Source organism: Haliotis cracherodii, unplaced genomic scaffold (assembly GCF_022045235.1).
Source record: "Haliotis cracherodii isolate W230 unplaced genomic scaffold, xgHalCrac1.p SCAF_13, whole genome shotgun sequence".
Taxonomy (NCBI): Eukaryota; Metazoa; Mollusca; class Gastropoda; order Lepetellida; family Haliotidae; genus Haliotis; species Haliotis cracherodii.
In genome coordinates, this window is record NW_027266268.1 from 6,018,600 (window position 1) to 6,035,598 (window position 16,999).

General features: G+C 40.4%; 1 protein-coding gene across 1 annotated transcript; it reads right to left on the reverse strand.

The window, feature by feature from the left end:
• Positions 1-6,763: 6,763 nt before the first annotated feature.
• LOC139459370 (uncharacterized) lies at positions 6,764-10,646 on the reverse strand. The gene is made up of 2 exons (XM_071240830.1): positions 9,944-10,646; positions 6,764-7,314 (listed from the first exon to the last, which is right to left on the reverse strand). Exons 1-2 carry the CDS (start codon positions 10,644-10,646, stop codon positions 6,764-6,766), a joined length of 1,254 nt encoding a protein of 417 aa, XP_071096931.1.
• Between the last annotated feature and the right edge of the window lie 6,353 nt (positions 10,647-16,999).

Below are 16,999 nucleotides of genomic sequence, written 5' to 3' on the forward strand. Positions count from 1 at the left end.
ATCGGCATCAGTCCGGACTAGTACAAGCAGCCACACAAACACACACACGTTCATGCACGTCGCTATATAAGTGCAATAATCTTGGACGCGACGTTAAACCCCATTTCACCTCACCACCTCAACTCCACACATGGCTGCGTCCGCCTGTTACGGTTGGGAGCGATACAAGTGTCATAGAATTGTTACAGCTGGTTAAACGCCAAGGATGTAACATGACTCGCTGTGGGGTTGTGATCGGTTTTATTCAGATTTAGAGATGAAGAAATGACGAAATTGCCCTGAAACAATTACAACAAAATAGTAACGGCCATAAATTATATCAATTATACATAAATATCACAAGAAGCTTACATAAAAAAATTAGTGGTACTATGGCATCTTACAACACATGTAAATTGTTACAAATTTATTCAATTAGTCAGTCATGACATATTCTGTCAATTTCCCGCCAAATACCAGGTTTTGCCTACATACTCACAATTAAAACAATATTTACACATATACCTAACATACACATTATCCACAAGTAACATGACATACCTTTAAATAAGCATGTCGTAACCCTGACAGGTTACACAAAAAGTGTACATATAGATAAAATATATTTAAACATGATAATAAGCCTTACCTATTTGTGGAATTGAGCCACGTAATTAATCGTGGTGACTCACGCTGGATGACCGGGTGCGAAATACGCTGCAGTCGGAAAGCGCACGTATAATCTCCAATATAAGTAGGTAAGTAAGTGGATGACCAGCCAAACAAACAATATATCACAGGCATCTTCTTAGACTTCTCTAAAGCTTTCGACATGGTATGGCACGACGGGCTAATACAAAAACTTAAAAAATAGGACTCAAAGGTAAGATAATAAACAACATCCAGGCCTTCCTAAACAATCGTAAAATAACCGTGGGTATAGACCAAACGCTATCGGGCCAATGTCCCCTAGAAAATGGCACTCCCCAGGGCAGTATCCTCAGCCCCACCCTCTTCAATATAATGATAAATGATCTATTCGAGGGCCTATCCCCTAAACTAAACACATCAAAATTCGCCGATGATGGAGCCCTCTGGATCCGCACTAAAAGCATCAAAATATCCCAAAATTTACTCCAAAAATCTCTAAACAAAATACAACAATTGGCAGACAAATGGGGCTAGTATTTAAACATAAAAATATGAAACCCGTCTACCCAGTCCTCCAGCTTAACAACCAACCAATCAAATTTAAAAAACAAACCAACGTCTTAGGACTAATTTTCGATGAACATCCTGGGATGCTCACATCCAAAACCTAACCACTAAATGCAGTAAAGACCTAAACACGCTAAGATGCTTAACCGGCTCTAACTGGGGAGCCTCCAAAGATACCCTACTCTCACTCTACATATCACTAATTAAATCAAAACTAGACTACGGCTGCGCCATATACAACACCCTAAACAACAAACTCTTTCCAAAAAACTAGACTCAATCCAATATCAGGCTCTAAAACTTATTACACGAACCCAACATGGCTCCTCCTACACTTCACTTCAGGCCTTAACAGGAGCAATGCCACGAAGTCTATGTAGGGAACAGCTTAGCTTAAACTTCTAGGCCGCGTCCCAATCCAACCCTCTCATCCAAAACTTAATAAACCAAAACATCAGCCCCAAAAACCAAGCTCTAGCTCGTAAACACCCCTTACTTACCCCAATATCCCAAAGGATAACAAACTACCTAAACGAACACCAAATCAAATATCTTAAACAAAACTGCAAACAATCAAATATCTTCACCCCAAAACTTAAAATACCCCAAATAGACACAACACTAGCTAGCCAAATAAACAAACAAAACGACCCAAACATAGCTAAAAGCACCACACTAGCATAGATACATGAAAATTGGCCGAATTGGTGTCACATTTACACAGAAGGATCTTCACATCCGATCTCCAAACACACAGGTTTCGGCGTCCATATCGCACAACCAGCTAAAAACACACAATCCTTCCGACTCCCAAACAATCAATCAATATTCACGGCAGAACTAATGGGCATGGCCTCAGCCCTCCATAATCAGAAATATAAAAAAACACCAAAAAAATCCTAATACTTACCGACTCCCTAAGTGGACTTCAAGCCAAGACAAAAACATCGAAAACGGCCTAAATTAATAAACCAAATACTTAAAAGCTCCAACGACCCAACTAAGGCAGGCAAACAAATAACATTCTTATGGATCCCCACCCACGTAGGAATATATGGTAATGAAAACGCCCATAAAGCAGCTAAATTATCCCTCAAAATCCCAGAAATAAGCTTAAACTTACCCATCTCAAAATCAGAAATCAAAAGTGTAAACAAGCAAAAAATCACCAACAAATGGCACAACCTATATCTAAACTGAAATAGCCAAATCAAAAAAGCACTCAGAAAACCTCTAACCAAACCAAAAACTCTCCATCCATCAAAAAAAATTGACAGAGTAATCACTAAACTCCAAACAGGACGCATTAACCTTAATAACCACCTCAAAAAAATATAAAAAACACACAACAGGTAACTGCCCACACTGCAAACAACTAGAAACCCCAGAAGACGCACTCATACACAGCACACACTACCTAACACACCGAACCACACTACAAACCACCCTCAATCTAGATAAGGCTCTTACTCTAGAATCTACACTAAACCCACAAAATAAATTAGAAAACTTCAAGGCCTTAGGCGTATTCTTAATCAAAACGGAACTAATACATCGCATTTAATAACCCTATAAACTCTCAAATCAAAATCACATAAACAAACAAACAACCACCACACCCGGCTCCCTTAGTTCTCCATAAAACCCATCGGCATCTATTCCAAATCTCAAAATTCCAAAATTCTTTATAAGCAGCCCCTAAAGCCCCTTCCTCGGTTGCAAACACCACTTTCGCACCTTTCGGAAACACATGAAATGGCCTGGCCAGGCCCGTGTGCGAAATACGCATCAGTCGGAAAGCGCACGTAAAATCTCCAACTTAAGTAAGTAAGTGGATGACCGACAATAGATTGCCTGTAATTCACAAACACAATCATACAACATTGTGACAATGCATTCACTTCCACGCATGATCTCCACTCACACAATTCAAACAGAACCATTTGATACATATACACAGACAACTGACAAAAGCTGACGTTTAATAATTATTTCGAACTCTAATCAGAACATTTGTTGCAACTTTCTACACTACCAAATGGACTTTAACTTTGACTTAGTTGACCAACACTGAAACAAACCACTTCAACAATGTGATGAAGTACGACTGAGGAAGGAAAGTAAATGGATACCAGGAACTCAAGTCAAACCAAGCAAAGAACAACGTTCATACATTGCTGAAAGTAGTGGAAGATTCTTCAGGAGAAACCGGAGAGATCTCCCGAAAACAAATGAAATTAACCCTCTGAAATTGTGTTTTGACAACAATGAAAGAAGCCATACTCCCATGGAATCTCCCATAACATCCAACAACACAACAAAGTTCCAACAGCCAGTGAAGACACCACTGTCATCAACTATAACGTCATCGTCACAGTCATCATCACAGTCATTGTCACAGTCAACGGCACGGTCAGCATCGTCATCAACGTCGAAGACCACAGCCAGACCATTCATCAGTTGCGTGATAAAGGCTCCAGCCAGATACTCAGATTGACTTTACAGTGTTTTAAAGTTCATGTTCAGATAACGATCAGTGATTATAGTCCAGTGTTTTGATGGACAATTGATAACGTGTTTGAAGTGAACATTTAATACCAGACTCTAATTTGAAGTAAAATAGAGATATGTGATAGGGATAAGTGTCATAGAATGTTTATGCAGGTTGACTTAACTAGGTTCTATGTTGTTCATGTCGATTGGAATCTAAAACCACATGGAGTTTTCTCCCTTGTACTCAAGCACATGTTGAGTCAGACATATTTAAGTGTCACTGATGTCTTACACCTGTCTTGATCATTGGTGAGTGAGTGAGTGAGTGAGTGAGTTGGGTTTAACGCCGCTTTTAACAGTATTCCAGTTATATCGCGGCGTGTCAGCTTAATGTGGGAGGAAAGCCCGACGTGATGAAGGTCTCAGACGTTTACCACTTAGGTGAAACCCACGAGCACGGGTATGGTGCTGACAAACCTAGAAACATAATCGGGGCGAACCGGGATTCGAACCCACAATCATAGGTTTCTGGGGTGCCCAAGGGACGCAACTCTGCACAGCGAATCGCGACGCCTTAGACGACTGGGACACCCGTGCCCCCTACAGTGAGGAGCTTGGGGAAGATGCTCATGAGGATGATAAGACCTTTCTTAATATTAGAAACGCTCAAATTACATTAGAATGATATTTTGTTTTTTTCAGGTGTCTAAATTTGCTTCGTATGTGTGTATGTGTGTGTGTGTGTGTGTGTGTGTGGTGTGTGCTTGTCTGTCTGTCTGTCTGTGTCAGTGTCTGTCTGTGTCAGTGTCTGTCTGTCTGTCTGTCTGTGTGTTCAAGACAACATTATCACCAACAGCCGTTCAGCTTTCTTCGAATTAATACTTAATTTTTAACACCATGAGTGCTTACTATATATTAATACATACACTCTTCAAATAAGGAAACGCACAGGTAGTGTGTAGTTCACTGAACCTGACTACGCAAAAAAATCCGGTATATAAATTGGATATATGTTATTGGAAAATGTTGGTGGCCTGATATTCGACAAACGGTGCGTCATACCGCAGCTATTGTCGATTTGCAAAGTCTTAAACGACATTGTTTTTACACTTGTTCAAAAATGTCATGGGGGAAAACAGTAAAGCAAAATGCACATGCAAGTTATGGCATTCGTAACTCGTGGTAGTGGCTATAAAAAGGCAAGCAAAAGCCAATAATTTGTCATTCAATTGTCAACATTTTTTCAAGTTAAAAAATGCCGAGACCCAGACTGCCGATCGGAACATCGCCAGAGGACGTATCGAAAGAGGGGAATCGCAGTCTTCTGTTGCACGCCACTTCAACGTCCACCACAGCACCATTTGCCGCCTTTGTGACCGATACACACAGTTCAGTTCCACTGCAGACCGTCCAAGAACCGGCTGACCAAGAGTTACCACCCCTGCACGGGATCGCTACATTCGACTGCCCCACCAAATTCGATGGAGACTGCAGGACGCATCCCTGGTTTGAGGAGGATATCGGACCAGAATAAAATTCTTCACCCTCACCTTCTTCCAATAATTGACTGCCAGAGGTAGCTGTTTCAACAGGATAACGCTCCACAGCACACAGCTCGTGTCACGGTAGATCACCTCCATAATGCCAACATCAACGTTTTGCCCTGGCCGTCGAGATCTCCAGATCTCAACCAAATCGAAGACCTCTGGGATGAACTCGATTGACGTGTACGTCAACGTCAGAACACGCCACAGATACTCCCACAACTGGCAAACGCGTGACAAGCAGAATGACGCAGAATTCCGCAGGACAGAATTCGTACACTTATCCAGTCAGTGCCGAGCAGATGCAGAGCCGTGATTGCTGCCCGGGGCTGTCACACATGATACTGATTTCAGCGCAACGTTGTGGCCTTAAGTGACATGACATTGAACAGTTTTCAATGCCTTTGTACAACAACATGTGACTATCGAGCTCCAAACTTTCATACTTGTATCTATGATATTAAATCAAATATATCGACTTTATTATGTACAATAAATTAACTAAAAATCTACCAGTGCGTTTCTTTTTTTTGAAGAATGTATTTAGAAGCAAAAGCCATTACTATGATTAGCATCCATCAATGAACTCAACAAAACCTGTTTCACCTACATATGCTGCTCAGAATAACAAACAAAGAAACATAAACAAGCTACGGATAAGATATGTGACATGAGATGATTCTTGTCGACGTCATCAATTCTACTAAAACAAACATATGAAAAACAGAAGGAATCGTTCAAAGGTGAAATTAACCATTTTGTAAATGGATACGTTTTCAAAGCAGTTTATTGAAAAATGAAGTAAATATTTGATCCAGAGTGCAATGCATTTACTCGGCCCTTCATCGTGTACCTTCTATGACTATTAAGAAATTCCTTCCTTGATTGTATTTGAGACAGGGCTTTGGTGGAAAATTTTCTGGGCCATACAATAGATAGGTGTTAGAGTGAAGCCAAAATTGTTGATAGAACAGATGCATGTTGTTGCAGATTTCTTCCTCAGTTAACATACCGGCCTTATACACATTGTCTGATCTGTCATTTACAGCAAGCTGTTTGATGAAAGAATTAATGAACTGATGCATTCATATAAAGGTTATGTTATTTGAGGCCTTGCCAGTGGGAACAACTTTTATGACCGATGGTTGGGACGGAAAGTCACGGAAAACAACACAACACAACACAACACAACACAACACAGGATAATGTAATTTGCTACAAATTGTATTTGTTTCAGATGGGTACATGCGTGGCAGAGTTGTGTACATTAGGAGTGCCAAAAATCTAAGATCCTGATTTCGAATCCTCGATTTGCGCTGATTATGTTTCTTTGTTCGTGTGACTCTCTTGGTAAACGTCAAAGATCTGGATTATTCTAGGCTTTCCGACCACGTCAAGCTAATACGCCGTCATACAACCGTCCAACAACATATCCATGGTAACATAGTTTATAGACATGATTTCAATGTGTATGTTTTATTTGGAAAAACAACAATATGTAGATATAATCAGCACATCAATGTTCAGTGTCACCATTCTCCCTTATCTTTCAAATCACGTATGTAGTTTGAAATGATGAACACTTTAGCCCGGTTTAAACCCACTCCAAAATGATTCCCGTCAAAGCTTCGCACACCGCGTGTAAGATTATACAGGTCCAAATATAACACACCATGACTTTTAGCGAAATATGACATTTTGGTGTTGAATATGTCCCTTTTCGACCACAACATGGCACGACGATTCTTCAAAGCTCCGAAGTCACTCTGGCCAGTGAAAAGGAACTTAGGCCATTGAGCGCCACTTGTGTTGAGAAAGTCGAAGGCTGGTTTGAGATATTCCTGCACAGCAGTGTAGTTCATGTCCACGTGGAGGGCCATTCCAGAGATGATGAGCGTTCTCTTGACATTGGTGATGTTCCTGACCAGATCAAGAAGTTCTCCAGTTTTATCCGGTTTGAAGTGAGCAAACCGCCCGATGTAGACACGCCCACCACACACGTAGGGATTTGGGGTGTCTAGCACCCTTCTGCATGCGACTGCACCGTACATGTTAAGATAAGTGCAGTTCCGATACCATTCTGAAAAGAAACTTGACAGTAAATTCTCAAACAGTGAAACACCATCATTCAAAAGGCTCCAGTTCCTATTCTTTGTTACATGTAAATTTAACAGGGCTAAATAGTTTGTACCGAGCGCACATTTGTAAATGTCCATGCATTGTACAACCCTGGTATGTATGTGTGGCTATGGTTAATATTCATGTATTGTACAACCCTGGTATTTATATCTGGCTATGGTAAATATAGACTCAGAGGATTCATTACGAGTGTTTTTTAATATGGGAAATATCAACCGAGTCTTAGTTAATCGGTACAGATTAACGGGACGAGGTTGATATTTCCCATGTTAAAAAACACGAGATATGAATTCTTTTTATCATTTTCACATTTTTGCTTCCCTTTTAAGGAATAACTGCATTAACATTAATATCAACAACTTGTCGAAATCTTACGTATAGATCGTGCGTAGTGATACATGTTTTCAATAGCCATGTAAACCAAAATAAACAACCTCTTAACTCCATTATGGCATATTCCTTCGCTGAGAAAAAAAGTTCCTCGCATTATTTTAAACAAAATACTTAAACAGACTTTTGTAGAATAATTGAAACTTTAATAAAGGTAACAACAACTATTCTGTGTAATCTGATTATATCTCTGGTGTAACTTCACTTATTCTATATAGTTTCAAATCAAACCGCTCTCCCACTTGAAGAACGTCTCGCGGCTGAGAGGTCAGAGTAGATGCATTAGTCGGTGTCACTATCACTTTCGATGACAATCCGGCGTCTTTTGACTGGGACCGGGCTTGGAGGTTTAACGAGATTAATCGTTGTTTCCACCAGTAATGTTGCCAGCAAACATAGTGTTGACACCACCAGAAACAGTTATTATTTGAGACCGCTGACTGTGTTGTCTACTGTCGATTTGGACATAACGCGAGGGGCCGCTCTGCATGACGGGAGTTTCATCAACAAGCTGGGATGTCACAGTGTGGGATGGAGTGTTTCGTGAAATGATGTTGGATATTTGCTTATGCTGGTCAGGATTAATATGGCAGTAATTGTTCACAGAATGGATGATTTTGCGGCCAGTTATCTGCATTATTTGATTTGGCGGAACATTATTGTCATTCAACTTTTGCACAAGGTGTTTGCGCACAGAGTGATTTTGAGTCGTTTCGATGTTTGGAGACTGGCGCCATCGCACATGTTTTTCATGAGAGAGAGAGGAAAGTTTGTTTTTCCCAATACGATAGCCGATAAACCACTGATCGCCAGGTTTAGACATACCTAAAGTGTGTATGCCGATGTAAAAGGGATCGTCATCTCGACAGAAGTCGAGTGGACGCTTGGAGGCATACAACTTATACACCTGCACAGGGCACCGAGAGGGATCAGCAACATTAGCCCACATTTTGGGCCTAACGTCGCGACAATCACGAGGATTCTCACCGAACCTATTCTTTTCTTGTCTCATGGACAGTTCAAGATATTCGTGATCGTCTCCATCAACATGCAATGTGATGTCCCCCCAACACATGTTGTGGTGATCATTGACACCTCTTAACCCGAAATGGATTGTGTTGTAGAGCCATAGACAGTATATTATGCTCATTGGATTACTGATTCCAATGAATCCGGACTGCCAAAGGGACTCGATCTCTTCATCACCAATCGGGTCGGCTCTCCGTGGTAAGTTGCCACGCCCTTCTTTCTTTAGTTCAATTTTTCTCCCCATTAATACTTCCCGTGATCGTGAAAATTCTAAAGATGACGTGAGTGAATAGCCATACCCCATTCGTTTTAGTGATCTCTCGATGCTGCTCTGAAAACCCGTGAGACTGTTTGGTTCATAACTTTCCACATTTGTTTCTAAACACGAATGAAAAACTTGCAGAGACGTGTGTCTAGTTTGTTTGGGGGGATTTCGTGCATTTGGCGAAATTCATTTTGGACTTTTATAACGTTATCGAACAGTTTCAAATCGTACAAAGTTTTCTTGGCTGTGTTTTTGTTTTGATTGTCTAGGATCACACCATCAATCATGCCGTCCTCAACAGCCACAAATCTTCCTTGGGGATCTTTCGGCTTTGTGTTCGTCGCCTGCTTCGCCGTGCTCGACGATGGCGTTTCGATGATGAAACTTTGGCCACAGGGAAGTTTTGACAATCTGCCTTCATCACAGTCAAATTCAAATTCGGCACCATCCACCTGTAACCTGTAATATCCATTTGTCAACACGGATATCACTGTAGCACTTCCCCTTTGATCTCTGAAAACATTGTCTCCAATATCAAGGGTATCCATGTTGTTTGTAAACACCTACTCACGTGCACCGGCGAGAAAGGTCCCACTTCCGGTTATCTAATTTGCATATCTAATTTGCATACTTATGTCATTGGGGTATGACATACATGTTTTTATGTCATAAGCTTATGTCTTGGATAAATGCTTTAGTTAAATGATAAATTCATGTATTGAAAAACCCTGGTGTGTATGTCTGGCTATGGTGAATATTCAGGTATTGTACAATTCTGGTATGTGTATTTGGCTATGGTAAATATCCTTGTGATTTACAACCCTGGTAATTATGTCTGACTATGGCAAATATCCATGTATTATATGTATCATTTTTCACAGTGTACCTGGAGACAGACCGGGCATCACAGCTCCGTCCTTGTAGTTGCCTCTGATAGCCATGAGGAAGGCGATGTAAGTATGGCGTATCAGGGAGTCGCCAACAAAGTAAAGCGAACTACCCTCGAGGAGGTCACAGAGCTCAGCCGGAGTGTGCTGTTTCAGCCGGCATCGGACATCACTTGGGACCCACTCCGCCATCTCTGCATGGATCTCACTGCGAAGGTCAAAGCAGTGCTCGCATCTGCACCCCTCAACGCTCCGTGCGACACACTGGTTGTTATAACAACAAGGGGTTTTACCAATAGGGCTGCAGACTGCTCGCCAGTGGGCGGTAGCTGGCGATGAATCGTACGTTGTATTCCCACATTTGCCATCACTCCTCTGCAATGTGCTTGGCAGTGGGGCGCGGTCTTTCAACACAGTATGATAAAATCGTTCCAATTCCTGCAACTGAGTTGCATTGAAGGAGTGTTTTACCCATCGACCTATAGAGGCCTGTTCCAACACGTTTGGACATTTCATGGATACTTTTGATGCCGGTATTAACACCGGCATCAGTACCCGGAGATCAGGATGTGTTTGCCTATATCCGGTTACACTTAAGGTGTTGGTGAAATAAACACTGCATCCGGTTAAGAGGAGTCCCGTGAGGAATACAAAAAAAAAGCACATCAGCAGACGACACCTTTTCAAACAGAAAATGCCCATAACGGTCTTGTGGAGAAAGACTCGTCTTCGTTGAAACCATTGAACGTTCACCTGGACCTGATCTGAGCTGCCAATAACTTATGTAATTAACAATACGTGTGGCTTCACTGTAGACAGACAGTGATGAAACTAATGTAGCTCAAGAAATGTGACAGTCACTGTTAATGTTCAACACACGCGTCAACGCTTACAGTCACTGATGACGTTCCTGTAGTTCAAGAAATGTAGCTTCGCTGTAGATGTTCAACAAACACGTCAATGTTGACAATGGTCCAGGACGTTGGTATGAAAGAGAAATGAAAGTTTGGTTTAGATTTCCAACGCTCACAAATGGTAACCTGCTGGGTAATGACAGTACAAATAAATAGAAAATTCCAGATAAAAAATTAAATTCCAGATAAAATGTATATTCAGGCAAAATATTAGATGATGATGAGATTATTCATTTTCACATTAGAACATTTGAGTGAGTGAGTGAGTATGGTTTTACGCCGCTTTAGCAATATTCCAGCAATATCACGCGGGGAACTCCAGAAATGGGCTTCACACATTGTACCCATGTCGGGAAACGAACCCGGGTCTTCAGCATGACGAGCGAACTCTTTGACCACGAGGCTACCCGACCGCCCCGATGATGTGGGAGATAGGCGATAGATGATATCTAGATATGGTGAAACCACGCTTTTCTGAAAATTTTCCAGTGAAATCGGAACTGTAGAGTAGACGTGAGGTTAAAGCCTTCCCTCGTTCTGTGGTTCGATTTCCCTTTAGTGCACATCGACATATATCTCGCAGTTGTGATTATAATGTTTTCAACCATCCAGTGAATAAAACTAACCATGTTTTTTTCCATACTTAATACAGTCTTTTTAACATTATAACTTATGCTGAATGTGAGCACAGATAATTTCAACAGGTGACATTCGGTGCGGAACATGGGTTGGTGTGTTCAGCTTACTGTACTCGGAAAAGGAACTGGCTAAAGTAGCTAAATTTGTGTTTTTATTTCAGCCTTAAGGCCAGACTGTACAGATGTACATACAATGGCTTTTCCATGCCTAGTTTGTTTTCGTAAACTATGACATTACTATTGAAATATATAAGAAAACATTTGCTTGTGTGTAACCTTTATTATAGACATCAGTGTGAAAGTTTTTTCCGAAGTTGAGAAAATTGATATTTTCATTGCAGTGAACATAACTCTTTGACGGAACTTGTCATACAAGAGTTGCCTCCCTTTAAATTGTCTCCCTTTGTTGTAAGTGACGAGTCCTTACAGGTTCTACTACACCAAAGCCTTCAGTGCAGATCGAAATATATCTGCAGGCTGTGATTGGAGAGTATTGTGTAAGCTTTCTGTGTCTTTTAAATGTACATCCATCCGGTTATTAAAATTGACCATGTTTTTCTATATTTAGACCTGTCGTTTTCAACATGATGGCTTATGCTGAATGTGACCACAGCTATTTTCAAGTAGGTGACATTTGGTGCGGAACGGGGCATGGTGTGTTTAGCTTCCTGTACTCGGAAAAGAAGCTGGCTAAGCTAGTCATTTTTTTTGCTTTTATTGCTGCTCTAAGGCCAAACTGTGCACACACGTACAGGTAATAGCTTTTGAAATCTTAGTTATTTTAAAAAAAAATATAGAGGTCTATGGGAAACTATGGTTGTGTGTAACCTGTACACAAACTGGTGCCGTTCTTTTTACTTTAGGTCCACATTGACAAGGGAAAATAATGACAGACGGTCGTTTATGGAGTTAATATCACTTCTTGCCGTTTCTTATTCTCTCCAAAATGTTCCTTATAAACTGTAGATTTATCATTAAAACTCGTCAATCGAGACTTTTCGTTTCACAACGTGAAAATATCTGCTTTTCCCCCGTCACGATATATATCCTTTATATATCCTCTATATATACCTAGCATTGAATGAACAATAACGTATATATGTTACAGTAAGATTGTGAAACTACGAATCTAGTGAAATCACTGAACATTTGAGTAATTTCATGAAAACCCGGTTTTGGTCAGGGATGTCATGTAATCTCTAAAATATTCAGGGATTTCATGTAACATTCAGGGATATTTTAGAATATTGCTGAGTGTGGCGTTAAACAACAAACGAACACACTTTCCAATTTTACATTGCCAATACATTTACTGGCATCAAATTATATTAATTATGATAGTCATAAGTGACCTATGTCCCTGACGTTAAACACGTGAGCATTGGTACGGTGCTGCAACACCAAACATAACCAGGGCAAATCGAACAGCATTGTTAATGTTAAAAAACATTTGATAAAAATCGAAACTGAAATAAAAACAAATTCGTTGAAATTGTGTAATAAATTGACTAAAAACTATTCTTCGAATGTTAATTAAGTTATTCTTTTGATTTGTACATCTCAGTATCGTATATCTACTGTAAACATTCATGTGGTCAGCGAACGTTTGGAAAGAAGACCCACATGATCCCCTGCCTGTCGATATGAAAGAACGCTGATGCAGTTAAGCTTACTACTCACATGAGAGGGACGCCCCTTTCAAACTGTTGTTCTTAGCCTGTACACTCTCACCTGCTGTGACCGGTTACGATAGAAGCCAGCGAACAAGTGGGTGAAACACAATGTTCAGCGTTCAAGCTTACGCTGAAATCAATAATTGTTTTGTTAATCTCTCGCTTTGATTAGTTGGTTGGTTGGTTGCTTTGTCGTTTAACGTCGCACTCAGCATTATTCCAGCTATATGACGGCGGTCTCTAAATAGTCGAGTCTATACCAGACAGTCCATTGATTGACAGCATGAGCATCGATCCACTCAATTGGGATCGATGACATGTATCAACCAAGTCAGCAAGCCTGACCACCCGATCCCGTAAGTCGCCTTTTACGACAAGCATAGTCGCCTTTTACGGCAAGTATGGGTTGCTGAAGACCTGTTCTACCCCGGAATTTTCACGGCCACGCTTCGATTAGACCTTCTATGAAATGTAATGATGATGACATATACGTCTATCATATGTCATGGAATTTCCTTAATCCACTATTCGGGGGTACGGGTGGCCCAGTCGTCTAAGGCGCCGCGATTCGCTGTGCAGAGTTGCGTCCCTTGGGCACGCCAGAAACCTATGATTGTGGGTTCGAATCCCGGTTCGCCCCGATTATGTTTCTAGGTTTGTCAGCACCATACCCGTGCTCGTGGGTTTCAACGAAGTGGTAAACGTCTGAGACCTGCATCACCTCGGGCTTTCCTCCATCATTTAGCTGACACGCCGCGATATAACTGGAATACTGTTAAAAGTGGCGTTAATCCCAACTCACTAGTTCTAAACTAGTTTTACTTATAAACTGTTATATACTAGTAATTAACTGTCCGTCGATGACAGTTTTTTATCCGTCTAAATTTAAATATTATTAATGTTCTCGTCACGATATGGCTGAAATATTGCCGATGTGACGTTAAATTTTAACTCACTCACTCACCCTTTCTTCTTCGGCCAACCTGCCATTTCTCTTTTGATGACAATAACAAGCTTCATAGGTTATTCAAATATGGTCCAAATTATCGTGAACATCCTGCTAAAAACTTTTAAATCATAATGGAAGCCTAAAGAGGAGGTGGAAATGGCTTTCAGAAGAGGTTAAATCAATGCGCGATGTTGTCACTGGTAGAATGGGTTAAATCAATGCGTGATGTTGTCACTGGTAGAATGGGTTAAATCAATGCGTGATGTTGTCACTGGTAGAATGGGTTAAATCAATGCGTGATGTTGTCACTGGGAGAATGGGTTAAATCAATGCGTGATGTTGTCACTGCTAGAATGGGTTAAATTAATGCGCGATGTTGTCACTGGGAGAATGGGTTAAATCAATACGTGATGTTGTCATTGGTAGAATAAGTTAAATCAATGCGTGATGTTGTCACTGGGAGAATGGGCAAATTGAAATTGAGGAAACAGACTTGGATTAAACTCATTCTTTAATCCAGAGTCTGGCTGACCTACATGAAATGTTTGTATTTGTTCACATTTTGATTTTGTAACAATTGCTTTAGGGTCTGAGAGACGGAGAATCATCGGTATCTGGTATTGTTTAATCCTGTTAACTTCACATAACGTTTTTTAATTGTGGACTTCCGAGATAGTTACCCAACGTGAGGCTGTTTTCCAAATTGTCATTGCTCAACTTATCATTTTTTCGATAATCTATTGATAAAATAAGCTATATTCTTCAGACAATTACTCATTATAAAGACATTGTTCCAAATGTAGCAGCTGCCAGATGGGGGAACAATCTTATCTCAGTAAGGACTTATCATAATCTCACTCCCTGTCTGTATGTGTATGGAAAACCATTGTTACTTATTCTACCTCGTAGGAATACTTCCATATCGTTACAAACCTTCAGTGAGTTCTGATACCTATTAAAGCCATTCATTCATATACTACTCAAATTTTGATAGGATAGCCTATAATATCATAGTGTGTACATGTAAATAGTAAGGCATAATATGAAATCCATCGCGGAAGAGGTATGAACGTGTCTTCAAGTCGAACGTTGAAAGTGCTGATGAGTGGTTTGGGCAGATTTCTTCCTCAGTCAGAAACACCTACCTACCAGCCTATATGAAGCATCATTTGACATGTGCTTAAGACTATGTGCTTAGTGCTCACATGGATAGTAGCATGGTATTTGATGCCTTGTCAGCTAATTGGATGGTGAGTCGTGGAAAAGAAAGCTATGTTCTGTTCTGTTAGTTAGTGTAATGACTGCTTCTTGTAACGTTGCCCTTTGAACGCTATTACCTCAAGGTCGCGCTCTGTTTATTAGTTCCTTTCTGCTCCAAATAAGGGATGTATCAATAGAACTGATGTTATTCATGGAGTTCCAATGAAGTTTAGACTTTTAAAAAGAATAGGCTTGTGATATGATATAGCAAATGATATAGCGCCAACTGAAACTAGATTTTAAGACACCAATGGTATGATATAACGCTATCCTTTTAATGGCTCACCCAGGGCGACGTCTTGCTTGTTTTAACGCTGAATTCATCGGGATTTGTCACACACACAAAAAAAAAACCACACACACACATACATTCTACAAATCCATTTTCATTGATAAAGTTTACACATCGATGTACCCCAAAACTAAGTGCACACAGCTACTGTACACAACAATTACGTTCCTACAGTTTCTTTTGGGTTTTTGTTTGTTTGTTTGTTTGTTTGTTGTTTAACGCCGCACTCAGCAATATTCCAGCTATATGACGGCAGTCTGTAAATAATCTAGTCAGGACTAGACAATCCAGTGATTGACATCATGAGCATCGATCTACGCAATTGGGATACGATGACATGCATCAACCAAATCAGCGAGCCTGGCCACCCCGTCCCGTTAGTCGCCTCTTACGACAAGCATAGTCGCTTTTTACGGCAAGCTGTAATACAGTTAATACAGATGTGCACAAATAAACACATGGCGCGCCACTTTTATCAAAGTTGATAGTAGCATATATACCCACGTTCACCTATAACTCCACATTACCATATCACAATATACGAGATAGCTACGCGATAAAACGCAAAAAACCCAATGAAGAACGAAGAGTGGTATATTTCCCGATAAAACATTGTGTGATACAAATGTACAATACATCATGATCACGCAGCAGAATCATCAACATGCTGTAACGAGGCACGCTGAAGTTAGCAGCGTGTTCGTTCTTATTCGTTTTTCTCAGCGGAGGGTTCGTTATTCAAAGGCTGTTTACTAAACAACTCCAGCGAAATGGTCAAATACACCGAAATTCGTGTAATAAATGACAACAGGTTTGTCTTTATAGAGAAGTACCGTCGTCCAAATGCTGTTTTGTTATTCTATACTTTTGAATAACGAAAAAACAAGCCAGCATCAGAAGAGTCCAATAACTAAACACGTTTTTGACGATTGTACACCTGTATCCCCCTCCATCCACCGGCACCGCCGGGCCCCATTGCAATTATTTTAATTCCACATTTCACATTTCTTACATTTCTGTGTGACCTACTGGTAATTGAATAGAATAAACATGCATTTATATTTTTTAAGCAATTGTTTATAACGTCTCATGTGTGTTCTACTGCTGAGATTTTACGAGCGTTCCCATACATAGCTTCCTTACTGTGGCGTGAAGGCACTGCGTCAAACAGAACCAAACGAAAACCGCACCATTCCTAACTCATACCATTACATTGTAAGAATCATTATACACAAAGTCATGCAGTTGAAATGTTGCCTCATAGGTAATTGAATAGAAAGTACATGCATTTCTATTTTATGTTTATACTGTTGTTTATAACATTCCAAA